This window comes from Falco biarmicus, chromosome 3 (assembly GCF_023638135.1).
Source record: "Falco biarmicus isolate bFalBia1 chromosome 3, bFalBia1.pri, whole genome shotgun sequence".
In the NCBI taxonomy this organism is placed as follows: Eukaryota; Metazoa; Chordata; class Aves; order Falconiformes; family Falconidae; genus Falco; species Falco biarmicus.
In genome coordinates this window covers 93,650,199-93,665,760 of record NC_079290.1, presented here as the reverse complement: position 1 = coordinate 93,665,760, position 15,562 = coordinate 93,650,199, and the positions used below count along the sequence as shown (strand labels likewise).

Below are 15,562 nucleotides of genomic sequence, written 5' to 3'. Positions count from 1 at the left end.
AATTTTATGGCTGCCTTGATGTAAATCCTATCAGACATTGACTAGGCCTAAACAGAAATCACTAAATCACCCAATGTCCTAATTCAATGGAAAAGCAGAAAAAGTAGTATATTAAGTACGTTACAAATGAAGTTGTTAAATGATTCATTACTCACTGGTTTTGAAATGCTTTTTGTTGAATAAAACAAAAAAACTATCCAATAATGCAATGTATATATTTTTAGGACATTTACTATGTCATATGTTGGACACACCTTCTGCACAATGGAAGCGTTAATTGTTTAGCATTTAGATAAAGCTTATCTAACATTTTCCATGCTGCAATGTTTTTGTTAAACACTTAGCTGAAGAAATGTAATTGTATTCGTATTCAGGAAGAATCTACTTTGTCCAAGCACAGAATTTTTACTTTCATTGTGGACACTCTGCATAACAATCTGATCTGCAACTTGCATCATCTTATCTCCCTCTATGTTCACTAATAGCTGAACGCGTGTATCAGCTCACAGGATCAGACCCAGAGCTGGACTTGGAAAATTGTTAAGAATTTTCATTTTGTTATGGTTTAACGCAGTAAACCCCTAATATTTTCATTTGTAAAACAGAAATACCACTCACCTAGGGGAAACATTTCTTTGCAAAGGTGCAATTGCGCCAATTCAAGTGGATTTACTGAATTAGATTACAGATGATATTCCCGATTAGCCAGTTTGCCATCCTGTGAGGCTGACAAGGAGCAAAGGACTAAGGAAGGAAAACAGATAAGGCTGCAGGTTGCATTTTAAACGCTCAGCTGCTATGGCTATTGATATTAAGAATGTCCTTTTGATGAGCTCAACATTTATGAAAACTCTATAGCCACACTTACATGCTAGTGAAAGCTGAGCTGCATTGGTAACATTTAATCTCTGGGGAAAGTCTTTTGTTTTGAACACTTTCATGACACTGAAAAAACACCATGTTAATACACATAAGAAAGAAAGAAAAAAAAAAAAAAGAAAAAAAGGAAGACCCTTCAAAATGCCAGAGCTTGTTCCATAAATCTCTTTTTGCATCCTAACACAGAAACAGTGGCCAATCCCTGTTCCGGCTGGACCAAGGGGAACCCCCCTACAGGAGACTCAACTTTCATCTTTAAAGAAGAAAGAAAAATGAAAAAGAGGAAAAAGGCACCTAGAAATTTTATCTTTGTAATCAAATGAGGGAAACTACTCTGTGATCTATTAATACCTCTGTCCTTCCAGAGAGAGGATAAAAAGTTATTGAAGATGTTTCTAAACTTCTTTGTCACTGTTGCACTGGGGATCGTGTGCCCCAACTTTGCTGGCAGTTCGTTCAGGGAAAAAAGGAAAGCTGATCTCATCATGTCCTTGATGGCATGCTGCTCTGAGAGAGAAGGGACAGCACAGGATTTCAGTCTAAAATTACAGACCCAGATTTTCTCCTTTCCAGGTACTATTGAGACACACGCTTTCTAAACAGACTTAGTCGTGGGAGATTCCTTTCATTGGGAAGCACCCTGCGGTGAAGATACTTTTTAGGACTCCAGCACAGAACGTGACAGGGATTAAAAGGCACAGGTAATCTCTGCTGTATTAATGGCCTTCACGGAGACCAGTGATGGCATGAGCAGCAGCATTACTTAGTGCAGCTGTCCCTGTTGGCCTCATCAAGTCCACAGCAAGGTCTGAGGAGAGGAGGTAACACTGAAGAGTCTACGGCTGCAACAGTGAGGCTGGGGACCCCCAGTATAACACGCTGGGGGTTGCTCTAGTTTACGCTTGCTCCCTTCCTCAGCCTCAACAATCCCAGCCCCTCACGTACCATGTGCTTGAGACCCCTATCTTGGTGGCCCTTTGTGGGACTTGGTTTGTCAATGTCTGTCTTGTACTGTCAAAAGTCCAAGTATTTGATTGAGCCTACCTTCCTGTGAAAAAGTATTTTAGGCTGGAAAAAAACCCAAATTCTGCTTTTCATTTCCATACAGCAGATGCTTCTGTATTTGAAAACCCTTACTGGGCTTTATGAGGGATTCCATTCTTTCCTGCTGCAGTGGGGTGCCTTGAGGCTCAGACTCTAAATTCAGAATAATGTGGGAGCTGTGGCTATGTTTTCTTCAATTTGTATCCTCACACTCTCCACTATATCTACATCACATTTATCTTTGGTTCTGTATCACCTTAACCATGCATACAAAATGCCAGCACTGTAATTTGCTACTTCTGCAACTGCTATTCATCCAACAGCCTTCACTTCAGTAAAAAGATAGCTTCCTCCTGAACAACCTTAACCTAGCTAGTGTTTCTTGTAATTTTATTGATTATTGCAAAGTTACCCAAAGATAAATCTAGCCCTCCGAGTTAAACTTCAAACAAGAACTGTGTGCTTCTTTGACCTGGAGGTAGTCATCTGCAAGTGCGTTAAAAATTAGTATTTTGCTAAGCCACAGAAAAAAACCTCAAATAACAAGAGGTGAAATATGGGGACTGAGCCTTAAACAACTTACAGTAACCAAAGGATTAGTGCTGTAAGATGAATCAACCACCCTCTGGTCCTTTCAAGCATCCAGCCCCAGTTCATTGAGAAAGCAGTCCCATGCCCAGTAAAGAACATTTCTCTGGTAACAAGCCAATGGAGGAAGATTTTTCTCATCCAGTAATGGCTGGCGTATGTACCAAAGCAGAATGATTTCATTTATACGTTAATCTTCTTACAAACCCACCAGAGCTCTTTTGCTCGAGATTCTTGTGTCAGTGATTATTTATGCACTTTTTTCATAAAAGATTTCCTTTTAACTGTTTTGAATGTGGTGCCTTCTAATTGCATTGGATGTTCTTGTTACATGCGCAAATCAGCAAGTATGAGCATACAGCCAGCCTTCTCTGCACTACCCATTATTTTACATTCAGCTATCATGTCACCTCTTATCTGTTTCCTCCCCAACCTAAACAGTTCTAATACATTTCACACATCCTCATGTCTTGTGCATTTTAACTTCTCAGACAACTTCTGCAGCCTGGATTTTTTTTTTTCTTTTATGTCTGTCAAGATGCAAAGACCAGCTATGAACACACCTTCACATAAAGGGGACAGGCTCACTATATATATAACACCATCATAATATTTACAGCCGCACGCAACCATGTGTCACTTCCTTTAATGAGAAGAAGGAACAATCAAATGGATAGGAAATTACATCAAAGTATACGATATATGACTTCTTCAGCTGAGAAATAGTTCTCCTGAAGGACTGCCAGTAAGTTGAAAAGACTACTCCCTCCTACATCAGCAGAACTACCTACACATACAAGCACTCGCGGTGTTATCTAGCATCCTTCTTTATGTCAAAGTCATAAACTACAGCGATCCAACTTCCTAGGCCATTAACAACAATTTGTTCCTAAAGTTACCCTGTATATTTAAAATTCATCAGCATGCGCCAGAACTATAACATATTCCTTTCTGATAGGCATTTATCCCTCTTTAGCCATGATCCCCAACAGATTTTATTGTTGTCACTGCTCTCCTGCGCAATGAGTTTAGCTCATTCTAAAATAAGGCTTAAGGGCTTGTAGGTTGCACAGGAGCTGCATTTCACAAGGGATTACGTATTTTCATTATCAGCACAGTCACTTTATTCAGTCTGAGTTTCCTTCAGGAATCCTAGCAGCTTGCTGCAATTTACAGGCTTATATTGCTCCAACCTCCTTCCTACTCAACACGTTTAAGCTTTATTACCCCTCCCAGAGCTACTGTTTGCAGGTATCTCTCTGATAGATGGCACATCTGCCCTACAGACAGCAGAGCAGTGCAGAGGTGTCTGAGCTGGCGGTATTAGACCTACGTTTGGAGCAGAAGCCAGGCAGTAGCAACAGCACAGTGCCTGGTGCAGTATAATTTACCCTACCTCTGCACAGGTAGACCGACCTACACATAGCGCAGTTTTCGGTGGCTAGGCTGTTGCCAGAACAAGGCGACTCACGTAAACCTGGCTGAGGTACCTGAGGAACTCAGAAGCGGATTGAATTGGATTTGCCCCCATGAGCAAATGAGTTAGCTATTCTGAAATATCCGAGGCATCCTTAACATCTCCCTGCTTTCATGGCTTACAAGATTTCAGTGTTTTTTTGTATTTTTATCAGTCTTACTAACACTGCATGTACGTATTCAGACACTCATTTTTCAAAGCCCCTGTCACGCTCTCCCTGCTGTCCACAGACATTACAGGTGAAACACCAATCTTGCTGAAGTCGACAGTGAACTGCTGCTGAGTTCTCCGTGGCCCACATTTCATCCCATAAGGTCATGAAATTGTTCAGAGTTGTGACGGTACTGGTTCTTATAGCTCTCCCCACAGAGACCAGTGGGGGATATGAAGACATGGAAGCAGGTTTGACAATCAAGGCATCCAAGACACCTCCAAAGCCTTGCAACAGGCTGATACCAGAGGTGAGATTGGAAACAGTGATGCTCTGGCAGCCCAGTGCCCTCAGCAGCGTGGCCAGCTGCAGCTGGGTTGCCTTGGAGAAATAAACCAGCTCTGCAGCCTCTCACCCAGCATCCTCAGAGCCCATAACCAGCAAGAGAGAGTCACGGGAAAGGCTGATGCTCATTAATGCAGAGACTATGACTTCCATTGGCCCCACAGACATTTTACCTATGAAATTTTTATTGCTATTTGTAGTAGCCAACATAGCTCAGCTTCTTCTGTAAGAGCAAAGACAGATGGTGCTTTTGAAGACAGCACATGCTGCCTCCTCTTAAGTGCCCTTTTCAGGTAAATTTTAAAAATGGACCAAGCTGGCACCTGCAGGTCAAACTCTGCAGTTCCTTCAAAATCCAGGAAAACTAAAGCATGTCACACACACAACTACTATAATTCCCCAGGCTGGCACTTAGTCATCAGTCAAAGCTACTCTCACAACACAGAAGTAGATTTCTTTCCTCTCCATTGCTCTCTAATGTTATTGAAATAAAAATAGATGGAACTGTGATTTTTCACGTCTGATGCTGAGTCCTTCTCTAAGCACTAAACTTTAGCTTCTTTCAGAAGACGTGTCTTCTATAAAGATACACTACATCTGTCCTGGAGCTTTCTTCGTAATTCAAGCAAAAGTTAGCAGCTGTTACAGCTCACTACGCACACACTGAACCACTTTGTGCCACTTACCACAATGAAAGGTTCATTCACACCCTGTATTTTCTTTATGAAATAGCCTCAAATGGTTTTGCCAACAGCAACAATCGTTTTGAACCAGTCAGTCTTTCTTTCACAGTTGTACATTTTAGCTTAAGAAAGCACCTATGCTTCAAAACTTTTACAGTGCAGGGGAGACACTAGGGGACACAAGCAGCTGCAATGCTCAAAAACCTCTCTGATCCTTCTAGCATTAGCTGTTCTGCAGGGCATCCAAGTTTCATTATGTAGACCATGAAACATGACAGGTTTGTTGGGAAAAAATATATATAATGGGGCATGATTTTGGACTTACTGAAAATGGATGTATTTTCAGAAGGCCTGTTGAGAGCTTAAGAACATTGGGTCTGCTTTCAAGGAGCCTGAGGTCCAGAGGAATGTGCAAGTGTCTACATCCAGCTGACTTCAGAAGCATTGCTGACCTTAACTGATGGTAAAATCACTTTGGGAAACTTTACTCAGTATCACAAATGTAACTATTCCTTCACAACATCATTTCCTTCCAAGCAAATAAGGTACACAGTTCAGTTACCTACACCAAAGTAGTTTGAAACTAGCACATCAAAAAGAAAAATCACTTAGCTTGGATGTTATTACTAATGCAACAGCTTGATGAATTCTGCAGTGAAAAAAAACCAAAAACTCTTGGCAACTTTTTCATATATTTAAATAACTTTTTGAGAAAATATGGTGTTTATGATCACATGGGGAATCATAAAAATAAATACATAAATAAAAATTTGGCTTATAAATAAATTAAATTTAAATCAACAAATAATATTTAGTGATCATAAATAAATAAATAAAATTCTAGTGCTTAGGTTTCATCTGAAATTTGCTCTAAGCTGTTTTGGGTTTCCTTCTTTGCACAAGGCCCAGGAGATGTGGACCCATGTGAATGGGAACAAGCTTTACATGACTCCCCATGATCTGAAAACACCATGTTTTATTCAGTGTAATAAATACTGGCAATATTAATGTTTTGCCTGGTAGACACATTTACAATACTACAAGGATTTTATGAAAACATGTCACTTTCACCTAACCGATGACACTTTGTCTCAAAAATGCATTAACTTATATTCCTTGAAATTCTCTCATAACCAATGATTTTTCCTCTTCATTTTTGTCAGTTCAATCTGTGAATTTAATTTGTACTAGCTACTATACTGACACACTTGATTTTAATTTTACAGGTATGTGTAACGAGTTATTAGCTGGAGGTAGTTTGTCATACAAGCATACAAAAGCATTCGGTGAAATGCCATGGGCATTCAGGAAAGAAACACATCCAGATACAGTGGCTTTTCCTCTGTGACCTGAGGAATCACAATTCGGCCAGCATCCACTAGAAGGACATTTTGAAAGATCATGTTGAAAATTGACAGATCGATATTCTGACACAGCATCTCCCATAGTAAGAGCAGATAAAGCAGCACCTGCATATGCTGTAGGAAACCAAACCGCTCTTGCCTTGTACACGGTTCATTTTGCTTATTAGTTTTAACATCTGCAGTCTGTCTGTTCTCCTTTTCCTCAGGGATTCATCAACCTAGTCTGGCTTGGTCTCTGTGAGGCCCAAACCATGACCTCCTCTTAGGCTCCTGCTTCTTGTACTGTAGATTTCTTTACACCTCATTTTCTAACTGAACCGGCTGCTTACACCTGCACAGCCAAGTTCTGCATCAGGAGGTTGCCATGGCAGACAATCCTAAAAGTGGTAAAATTCTGGCTTGCCAAATAAAATCTCACTCTGAGTTACTTCAGGTGCACCTCTCTGGCTCAACATTTTGCTCATTTGCTCATTGACAGAAGCTTTTTAATTAAGATGTGGGAAAAAAGGAGCAAGGCCAAAGCTGTGTGCATTGAAAACACTAACTAATTTCCAGGCTGGGAAATCTGGCACTTCCAAGGCTTCTGATACCATATGCTGTAAATGCTAAAGAAACAAAGATCATTAATGATGTTGAGCCTCTGGTACCCAGGTCCTTAATACACCATGGGTCTACAGTGTTCCAGCCTCATATTTTTCTATCACCAATAGGACTCCATAAAGTCCAGTCTGTTTCCTTTGTCTTTTTATTACCTACAGCTAGAGTTTCCCCATCTTTCCTCCTCTCTACCTCTTTGTCCATGTGCCCTCTGTCCATTTTGACATTTGTACAGGTTACCTCACAACGAAGACCTGCTCTTGAACACCACCTTTGGATGTTATCACAACCCCACTTGATCCCCACAGCCTGGACAAGCAAACCAAACTACTCCTCTCTGTAGTTCCCGATGGAGGGAGGGATCCCCATTCAACCAAACTGCCATCCTAAGACCAATCAAAGGCTTCCCCACATGGAAGCAAACACTCAGTAAAAGCTGCACAGAATGGGTATGTGATGGCAGATATCAAGTCTTTGTCAACGTGGGGTTGGTACACAGAGTCTGAGCCTGGCGTGGTCCCACAGGAATACAGGGAGAACATTCAACTCCCTGAGAATGAATAGCTCAACAAATGAGTTATTAAGAATTTAACTACACAAATCCCGAGAGAAAACCACTGAAGTTTATTAAAAATGAATTTGAAATCACTCCTCTATATGGAAAAGACACTAAGTGCCAATGTTGCAGGACCTCCCTGGATTAGGAGAATATGTTTATGGGCCACTGGGAAGTTTCTATTCCAGGAAGCCCAAGAGAGCGCTGCTGAAAGAAGAGTCTGCTCCACCTTCAGGGGGAAGTGCCAGACTTGGAATAACACCTCCTGAAGTAACCCACCAGTATCAGCCAAGTTCTTATGGGTTTAAACTGACCTTACTAACATCAAAATCTGGCCCACAATAAGCCACAGTTAAGCAGCTTAAGAGCCAGATCAGCTTCTCTGATTCTGGAAGAAGTGCTTGCTGGCCAGGCCAATCCACTTGGGGTTACTGCTGTGTGCCAGTCTTTGGAGATGCCAGATATTTGGGGGCTGAAAAAGTTGATGATGCTAAGTGCATGGTGTACTGCCTGGTCCCTGGCACACTGCTTGGTACGTAGGCATCTGCAGACACACAAAAACCTGTCCCACACCTTCAAAGACAAGTTTTCTCTAGAAATAGAATGAAAACACCTACACTATACATGGTGATTCTCTCTAGCTAGTGTTTTCTGGGAGAACACATCATTCACATACAGGCACCGTATTTACTTTTCCAACCTCTACTTTTTCTTTCACCTCAAAACAGTTCTGCTTGAAAATGGTCTGATTACAGGAATGCCTACTTACATTCAGCCACTACACTAAAGACCATGACAAGCGCTCTCTGTGTAGTGGACTTCACGCCCTCTGTGTCACTCTTAATATCTTTCCTTCTTGAACAACCTCCCTCTGGGACTCAAGGATCATCTGAGGCTTTGCTTTGCCTTTGGGGTGGCTGAGGCTGTGATGGACTTCTGTATATTACAACAGCTTCCTGAACAAGCCACCTAGGTCCCCTGGCAAAGTTCTTTCTCTGTCCATTTTGAAGAATGTAAATTGAAGAATGCAGTGTATTTTTCAGGAGCAATGTACAGACATTTCCAGCAAGTGTTCTTAATGGAAGGTTCTTTGCCAAGTATTGCTTCCTTCCCTAGTTGTGGTTTTAAGAAAGGACATTTGCTCGCAACAGAAAACAGAAGAGCAGAACTTTCAGTCCTGTACACTTACTCACTGTATCCCCTGGTAGATGAACTAGAAGGGCTTTTTTCCCCCCAGGGTCTACACGTGTAAACATTTAGTAATGAGCTTATACTTACCAGTCAGGATGCTAAAACAGAGTGAAATTCAAACCAAAATCATTCAAAGTGAAAGCACTACACCCAGCAAGTTAAAATCAAGGGCCAAAGGGATTTAAGTGCTGCAGAAACACTTTAGAAAACTACAGGAAGAGCAAGATAGAGCAAGGAACAGAGGGGCTAAAATTGTGAGACGATCAGAATATAGGAAGCAGAAAAAGGTGAAGCTCCCAGCAACATTCCAAAGCAGAATTTAAAATGGCCTGTGCTGCTAACAAAAGATAGGCCATTTTTTTATTTACTCAACTCATATTGATTTTGAAAACTAGCAAGATTATTGCAAAATAATAATAAAAAAACATTTTAAAGCCTACATTTTGATTAGCTTGTGCTGTCATAATTTGCAGAAGTGCATTGACATTATGTGTGATGAGACTCAATAAACAAAATTAGAATAACATGGCTACCACTCAACATTTCCGTAACGTTTTATGCTTTCACACCGTTTTGCAATGTAAACTTAATAAATTAATCTCCGTAAGGTAGGCAAATCTGATTAGCCCTATTTTACAGATGAGTTAACTGAGGCTTGGCAAAAGTGATGTCACCAAAGCAGCACAGAGAGTTGAGAGGAAAGAGTAGCAATTAGTGGAGCAGTTTGTGGCCATGGAGACCCTGCCATTCCCTCTGGCCGATTATTGTGCAGGACTCCCTCATTCCTTCTGCAGTGTAAAATTTAGAGATCTGCCCATCTGTCTGTTAGCGTTTCCTTGTTCCCTCAAAGCATTATTAATGAACACATGCATGCAATCTGACTGAGGGACCTGGTTTGTGCTGCACAAACCCACACCAGGGCCTGCAACCCTCTAGCTTAGTCTGCCAAATTAACCTGGACAGAGAAAGTCTCGTGACCTGCTCCAGCCAGTTTTGCACCTAGAAATCCAGGCAGTCCCAAAGACACATGAAAAGGAATAATCCCCAGAGGAGAACAGAAATGGTACCAGCAGCACCCCACCTCCCGCAGACCTTCCTCCTGTCAGATATCATGGTGGGCCATGCCCTGCTTCTCTGGAGGCACTTACACGTGTTGCCCTCTCACTGCTCGACTCTCCCACTGAAAATCATGTTTGAAACAATGACAGCTGCTTTGCCAGCCTTCTACCCATCCACTGTGGAGCCACGGCTTTCTGGATTCATGAAGGTGTTTCACTTTTCCCTGAAAGATTTATTTTGCCATTGGCATTTATTTTGACTAAATATCATGTCACATCACTTCAGTGGCAAGGAGAAGAGAGGATCCCTCTTAGCAATGGCATTTTCTATTATGCTAAAACAGCTGTTGAGGAGAAGCTACATCCGAAGGGAAAAAGGGGGACTTTCTAACAGGCATTCAAAACACCTGAAGTAGTAGTGATGTAGAATGACTTACCCCCATCCAAATATACATTTCCAGATTTTCACCTTTTTCTACAGGCACTAAAATTCTCTACAAGCCTTCAGGATATAAAAATGTCATCCACTATTATATTAGTCCAAAAATGTGACAGAAGTGTCGCTCAAGAAGTAGAAGTAAAAAACCTGCAAAGAACAGGGTTATGAACAAGCACAACATAAACAAATAAAACCTGAGTGCACCTCGCAAAACTGAAGTTGTAGGACAGAAACCACAACAGGTGGGTAGTCAGGTAAATACATGACTATCTGCAGTATCATCATTCAGAAAAGCAAACAAGAAATAACAATGTGATCCCGAGTTTTGCTTTTCTGCCCTTTCCCTCCACTCCTAAAATTTCCTGTATTCTGTTACAGCAACACCTCTTCCAACTGCTGCACTGGAGGCACAGAAAATGTGTGTTGCACACCATTGCAGTAAAGGTGACTTCTAAGAGCACAAGAACACTAAAACATTTGTTTTGCCTAGATTTTTCTCTATTCATGTCCCGGGTCATCTGCTTTTGTGACATATTAACAGTAGTCACGTAAGATTGGGGCTTTACTTATGTCCTCAAGGAAAAAAAATGGAAAGAAATAGATCCAAAATCTTCCTTCATTTGAAAGTCCCCCACTGTAGGTAGGGCAGGTGATTTACTGGAGATCTGTCAGAACTTGTGGACAGAAGAATGGAGTATTTGCACGTGCAACAGGGATAAAATACCACTGTAAAACCTAAGCTCACTTCTATCTGATCTCCTCTCTCTTTAGATTTGACTGCTGACGTTGGTACAAAACAGTATTTGGCAAAGACTATGTATTTGGTCATGAAATCTCACTGGAAAGATCCCAAATGGAGAAAAAATGTTACTGGAGATATATCAGTGGAACGTTCTAATTGCTGATACACTTCACACATACACCCATACATTAGCCTAGAGCAGACAACCACCACAGTTACTTTTTGAACACGTTAAAATCTAAAGTAGGAGCTTAGGGGTAGTCTGAAATCATGGTATACATGTTATACAAGATGTATTATGCATATCTTCAATATGAAAAAGTCAGAACTGAAAAGCTGTGTCACGGGTAGAGTGGAATATGGACAGACTGGGTCATTTACTGCACACTTGAAGCAGAGGTCACTGCAAAAGAGAATTTACTTCATCAGAGCCCAAAGTGAACAAATATAAACGGCTGGGACTAGCAAAGCGATGGAAAAAAGAACAGATTGGATCAACTACCCCCATGGGAAAGAGCTTATCTTGAAATACCTCATCTGCTGGAAGCAATGTGACCTGGAAAGAAACTGCTCCACTCAGACCTAGGAGACCAGACCGGCACCCACATGACAGACTGCTGAAAAGAACTTACCCACTGACCTTAGGTCAATCATCTCAATAAAGAAGCAAAGGCAGTCTCTGAGTCTACAGCTGGTATCAGCTACACGAGTTACTGGCAAAGAGGTTTAGGGAGACATTTTGCTTGTCCAATACATTATTTTTTTTTAATTTTACAAAGAGATGTGTCCAAGTCAGAGGACCAGGAACTTGTTAGGTGTCAGGTCAGTCCGGTTATTCTTTTATCTTTCTGCAAACTTTGGAACCTGCACTTCTCATTTTTTTCAGAGCACAATGGAGCTTGGTTCAAGCCAATCTCTAGAACGCCCCTTTTGCTCTTCTGTAGTCCCCCATAACATTCAGCAGCCTTGTTTATTTGACTTTTCTCTGTCTCTGGAAGCCAACAGCAGTTCCCAGATGATCAGCAGGGAGGCACAACTGCCTCTCAAAATGCTGAGAGAAGTTTGGTTTTTCTGCGTGATGAAACACAAAAAAGAATAAAGATTTGAAGTTTGCCTGTTAGGATAATCTTTTCTGAAGGAGCTTACGGCGTAAGGACACACTCACCCAAACAGCATTTCAAATGCTTACTCACAACTTTCAGCAATTGTTAACATTCTAAATCGATTTATGACTTAAAGCTATAGCAAGCAAACATGGCTTGAGTGAACTGAAAACATCTCAAAACAGTCTGCTCTTCCCTTCAGCCTAAAATAAACTTATCCTGTAGCTGGTAGATTGGAAAGGTGCTGCCAGATGACTTAAAAAGAAAACAAACCCCAAACACTGCTTAGTGCTTTCTTGAATCTTCTGATGCAGACCTTACTGACATGAGACGTGCTTTATGTCTTCCAAGTGGCAGTGCAAACTAAGTAATTAATCCTTACAATGTGGGACAGGTCAGTAGCATCATACTGAGACGGAGAAGTTAACATTAAAACTCAAAACTACCGCAGTGCCTCAAATGGCATCCTGGGCCCTTCTCATGTCTTAAAGGCTTCAAAATGAAATGCTCTTGTTTCGCATGTAATAAAATTATTTGATTTTGCGCTTTAAAAGCAGCTCCAAAAATCTCTGAGTGGGCTTCAAAAGAGAGAGAGGATTGCTTTCTTCTGTTTGTACATCCATCCCGCTAATCAAAGGTATGGAAGTCATAACATTTGTCTTGCTACTTTGTTTTCAGATTATGTTCTCAACACAACTTGACCTGCACAACTTTTGGTACTTAGCAGTCTTGAACACCAGGCCACTTATTTCTGAAGGCTGAAAATTGCAACTGACAGGTTATTGTAAATGAGAAATTTGTGCCAGGCAATTATGGGATGAACATTTCTCCTTTTAACTCACAACAGGTTTTTTTTTTTTCACTCCCTTCAGGCAAAGTGTTAAAGTGCTGCTCTGCTCCTACCATCAACTCTGAAGTGACACTGCAGGATCCCAGTTTTGATTCCATCATTTATTAATTTGTCAGTTTGCAAGCAAAGACATTTTGCTAAATGCCAGGCTCCTCCTGGAGCCTCTTCAACATTTGTGTTATCTTTTCACATATCTTTCCCAACAATCCTGCCACTAGAGGATGGTACCGCTGACCATGCGCAACAAACAGACTCCAGCTTACCTTCCCACAGCTGTGCCACCTCCGTGGTGCTCGCCACATTCAAACTAAACTCACTGCAACATCAGGTCTGGGCTAACCCACTGGTGAGGGAAGTGCTGTTTGCAAACAGCCAGGCCAGGGGAAAGAGCTGCAAAAGTGGCTGAGTGAGTGCATAGCATAATGCGTTGGAAGAGAAAGCATAAAATTCTAAAGCTGTAAATTCTAAGAAATTCTGAATTCTCAGAAAACTCAGAGCGACAAGCTATCTCCAGATTGATTTCAGGGAAGGGAGAACAAAGCCAAGGACTTGATCCAAGAGAAACTACTGCAGAAGCTGCTAAAACAGGGCCCTTGTGAAATTCAGAAAATTTCCTACAGTTCTGTCTGGACCATCTTTCCCTGAACTTGTTGGCTCCCGGCTCTTCACTCTGTGCTCTCTTCACCTCAGCTTCACTCTGCCTCAGAGTGCTTTAAGTCATTCTAGTGTTTGTCATCTTCTCTTCTGCTTGGTCTTTAAAAAGCTTTTTCAAGCATACTTTCTTTTTGCAACAACTACTACCACGATGAGGCCCTGCTCTCGGTTGCTTCTCAGAGATTAATCTGTTATGTGTAGTCACCCATCAACATGGGTACTAATAAAATAAACTGTACAAATGCATTTGTTAAGTGTTAAAAACACAAAGATTGGCATAAATTAAAAGATACCGCTAAATGCTAAAGATGGTCTCATGTCAGCCGGGGTATTGCTTGTGCAACCATGCACACGCTGAAACAAAAGGGAGCATTCCTGGGATGAGACTCCTTGGAAAGGCACTGGTGCAGTCACCGTCTGCCTGTCTGCTGGGGAGAACTGCACATCCAGCTTGGTAGGCCTGGTCATTATGGGGGACAGCATCTTTGAAAGAAACCTTTACTTTCATCCTAGTTCTTGCTTTAAATTAAAGACTTTTAGATGGCCTCCCAGATACCTGCTCAAGTTCCTTCACCCTACTGCAGGGTGAGGGAAAGGGTCATGCTGCGTACCCCAAATTCACTTTTCTAAGCATTGATCATACTCTAGAAATAGGAAAAGATGGCTTGGTCAGGAGACTGACAGCAGGACTATGACTTTTTGGCTCATTCACATCCTGACACAGTATGTCTTCAGCAAGGATGCTGAACCAGCTTGGCTACTCTTGGTCCTTCAGCTCAGCAGAACTACTTCAGAACTGAGCCCTGGAGGTGTCTTCTGAGGAAGGGGAAAACTGGTCTTAGCTGTGCTAAGCATAGCATTTTGATTGTCTCCTGAATTGTCTCCTGATTGTCTTCCCTGACAGAGGCTGAAGGTCCTTCACATTCCCACAGTACTGGTCCACTGCTGATCTTCAGTGTGTCACGCAGCCTCCTTCGTTGCTACCTGTCTGTTTTGATGTGGTCCCTCAAACTTTTGAGGCTGTTGATTCAGACCTCTTGATGTGCACAGTTTACTTATTCTCTGCTCAGCTCATTTGTTGGCCTAAAAAGACATCTCTTTTTAAAACAAAAACAAATGGAAACATTACTATTGATCTTTCACATTACAAAGCCTAAATTTCCAGCTAAATTGCAGCTGGTCATTTTATTTCAGGAGGAATTTTCCACATGGTACAAAACTGAGCTGAATGGTTCAATGCAGACAGTGATTATTAAAAATATATATATATGCAAGCAACCACATTGATTCCAATCTAGACTTGGCAAACATAAAACAACCAGAAAGATTTATGTGGATTCACATATGTAGACTAATGCACATTATCCTCTTTGTTCTCCATCCTCTCACATGCACTATTTGCTCTGGGATTTACTGAATCTCTGCTATCCATATCTTCGTGAAAGCAGAGCTATCATTTTTAACCTCTGTTACAATGCCTAATGAAGCTATTCACAAGGTTACATTCACCATTTTCACACTATAGCCATGCAGACATGCTCGTTTGCTTAGTCCTTGTAATTTCCATTCATTTAAGTATCTGTTCTTCTCAGGATGTATCACCTTACAAACAAACAGTGCTACCATCTAACCCAGTAGATTGATTCAGTTCTATTTAAAATTCCTATTATGGGAATACCTTTTTGCAAACTGTCTGGTAGTGGTAATCACAAAACAACTCTGATATAACCAGTCTCCTCGCACTATCCTCTCTGACACCATCAATAAAACTAAGCAATGTAAAATCCTAATGAGAATGAAGCAACATGTGAGAGAAAAGCAAGGATACTGACAGCTCTCTG

The 15,562-nt window shown here is 41.3% G+C and overlaps 1 protein-coding gene across 7 annotated transcripts in view; it reads right to left on the bottom strand.

Annotated features, from left to right (window-relative positions):
* The window catches only part of FARS2 (phenylalanyl-tRNA synthetase 2, mitochondrial), a 249,532-nt gene that overhangs the window by 24,613 nt on the left and 209,357 nt on the right, over nucleotides 1-15,562 (bottom strand). Inside the window, exon 8 of one of the 7 annotated variants that reach the window (XM_056333248.1) lies at nucleotides 12,143-12,185. The exons of the other annotated variants lie outside the window; for them this stretch is intronic. Coding sequence (XP_056189223.1) covers nucleotides 12,158-12,185 — 28 coding nt within the window. The 3' untranslated portion in view covers nucleotides 12,143-12,157. Of the gene's footprint in view, nucleotides 1-12,142; nucleotides 12,186-15,562 lie in introns of those variants that run through there. 7 annotated transcript variants of the gene reach the window in all.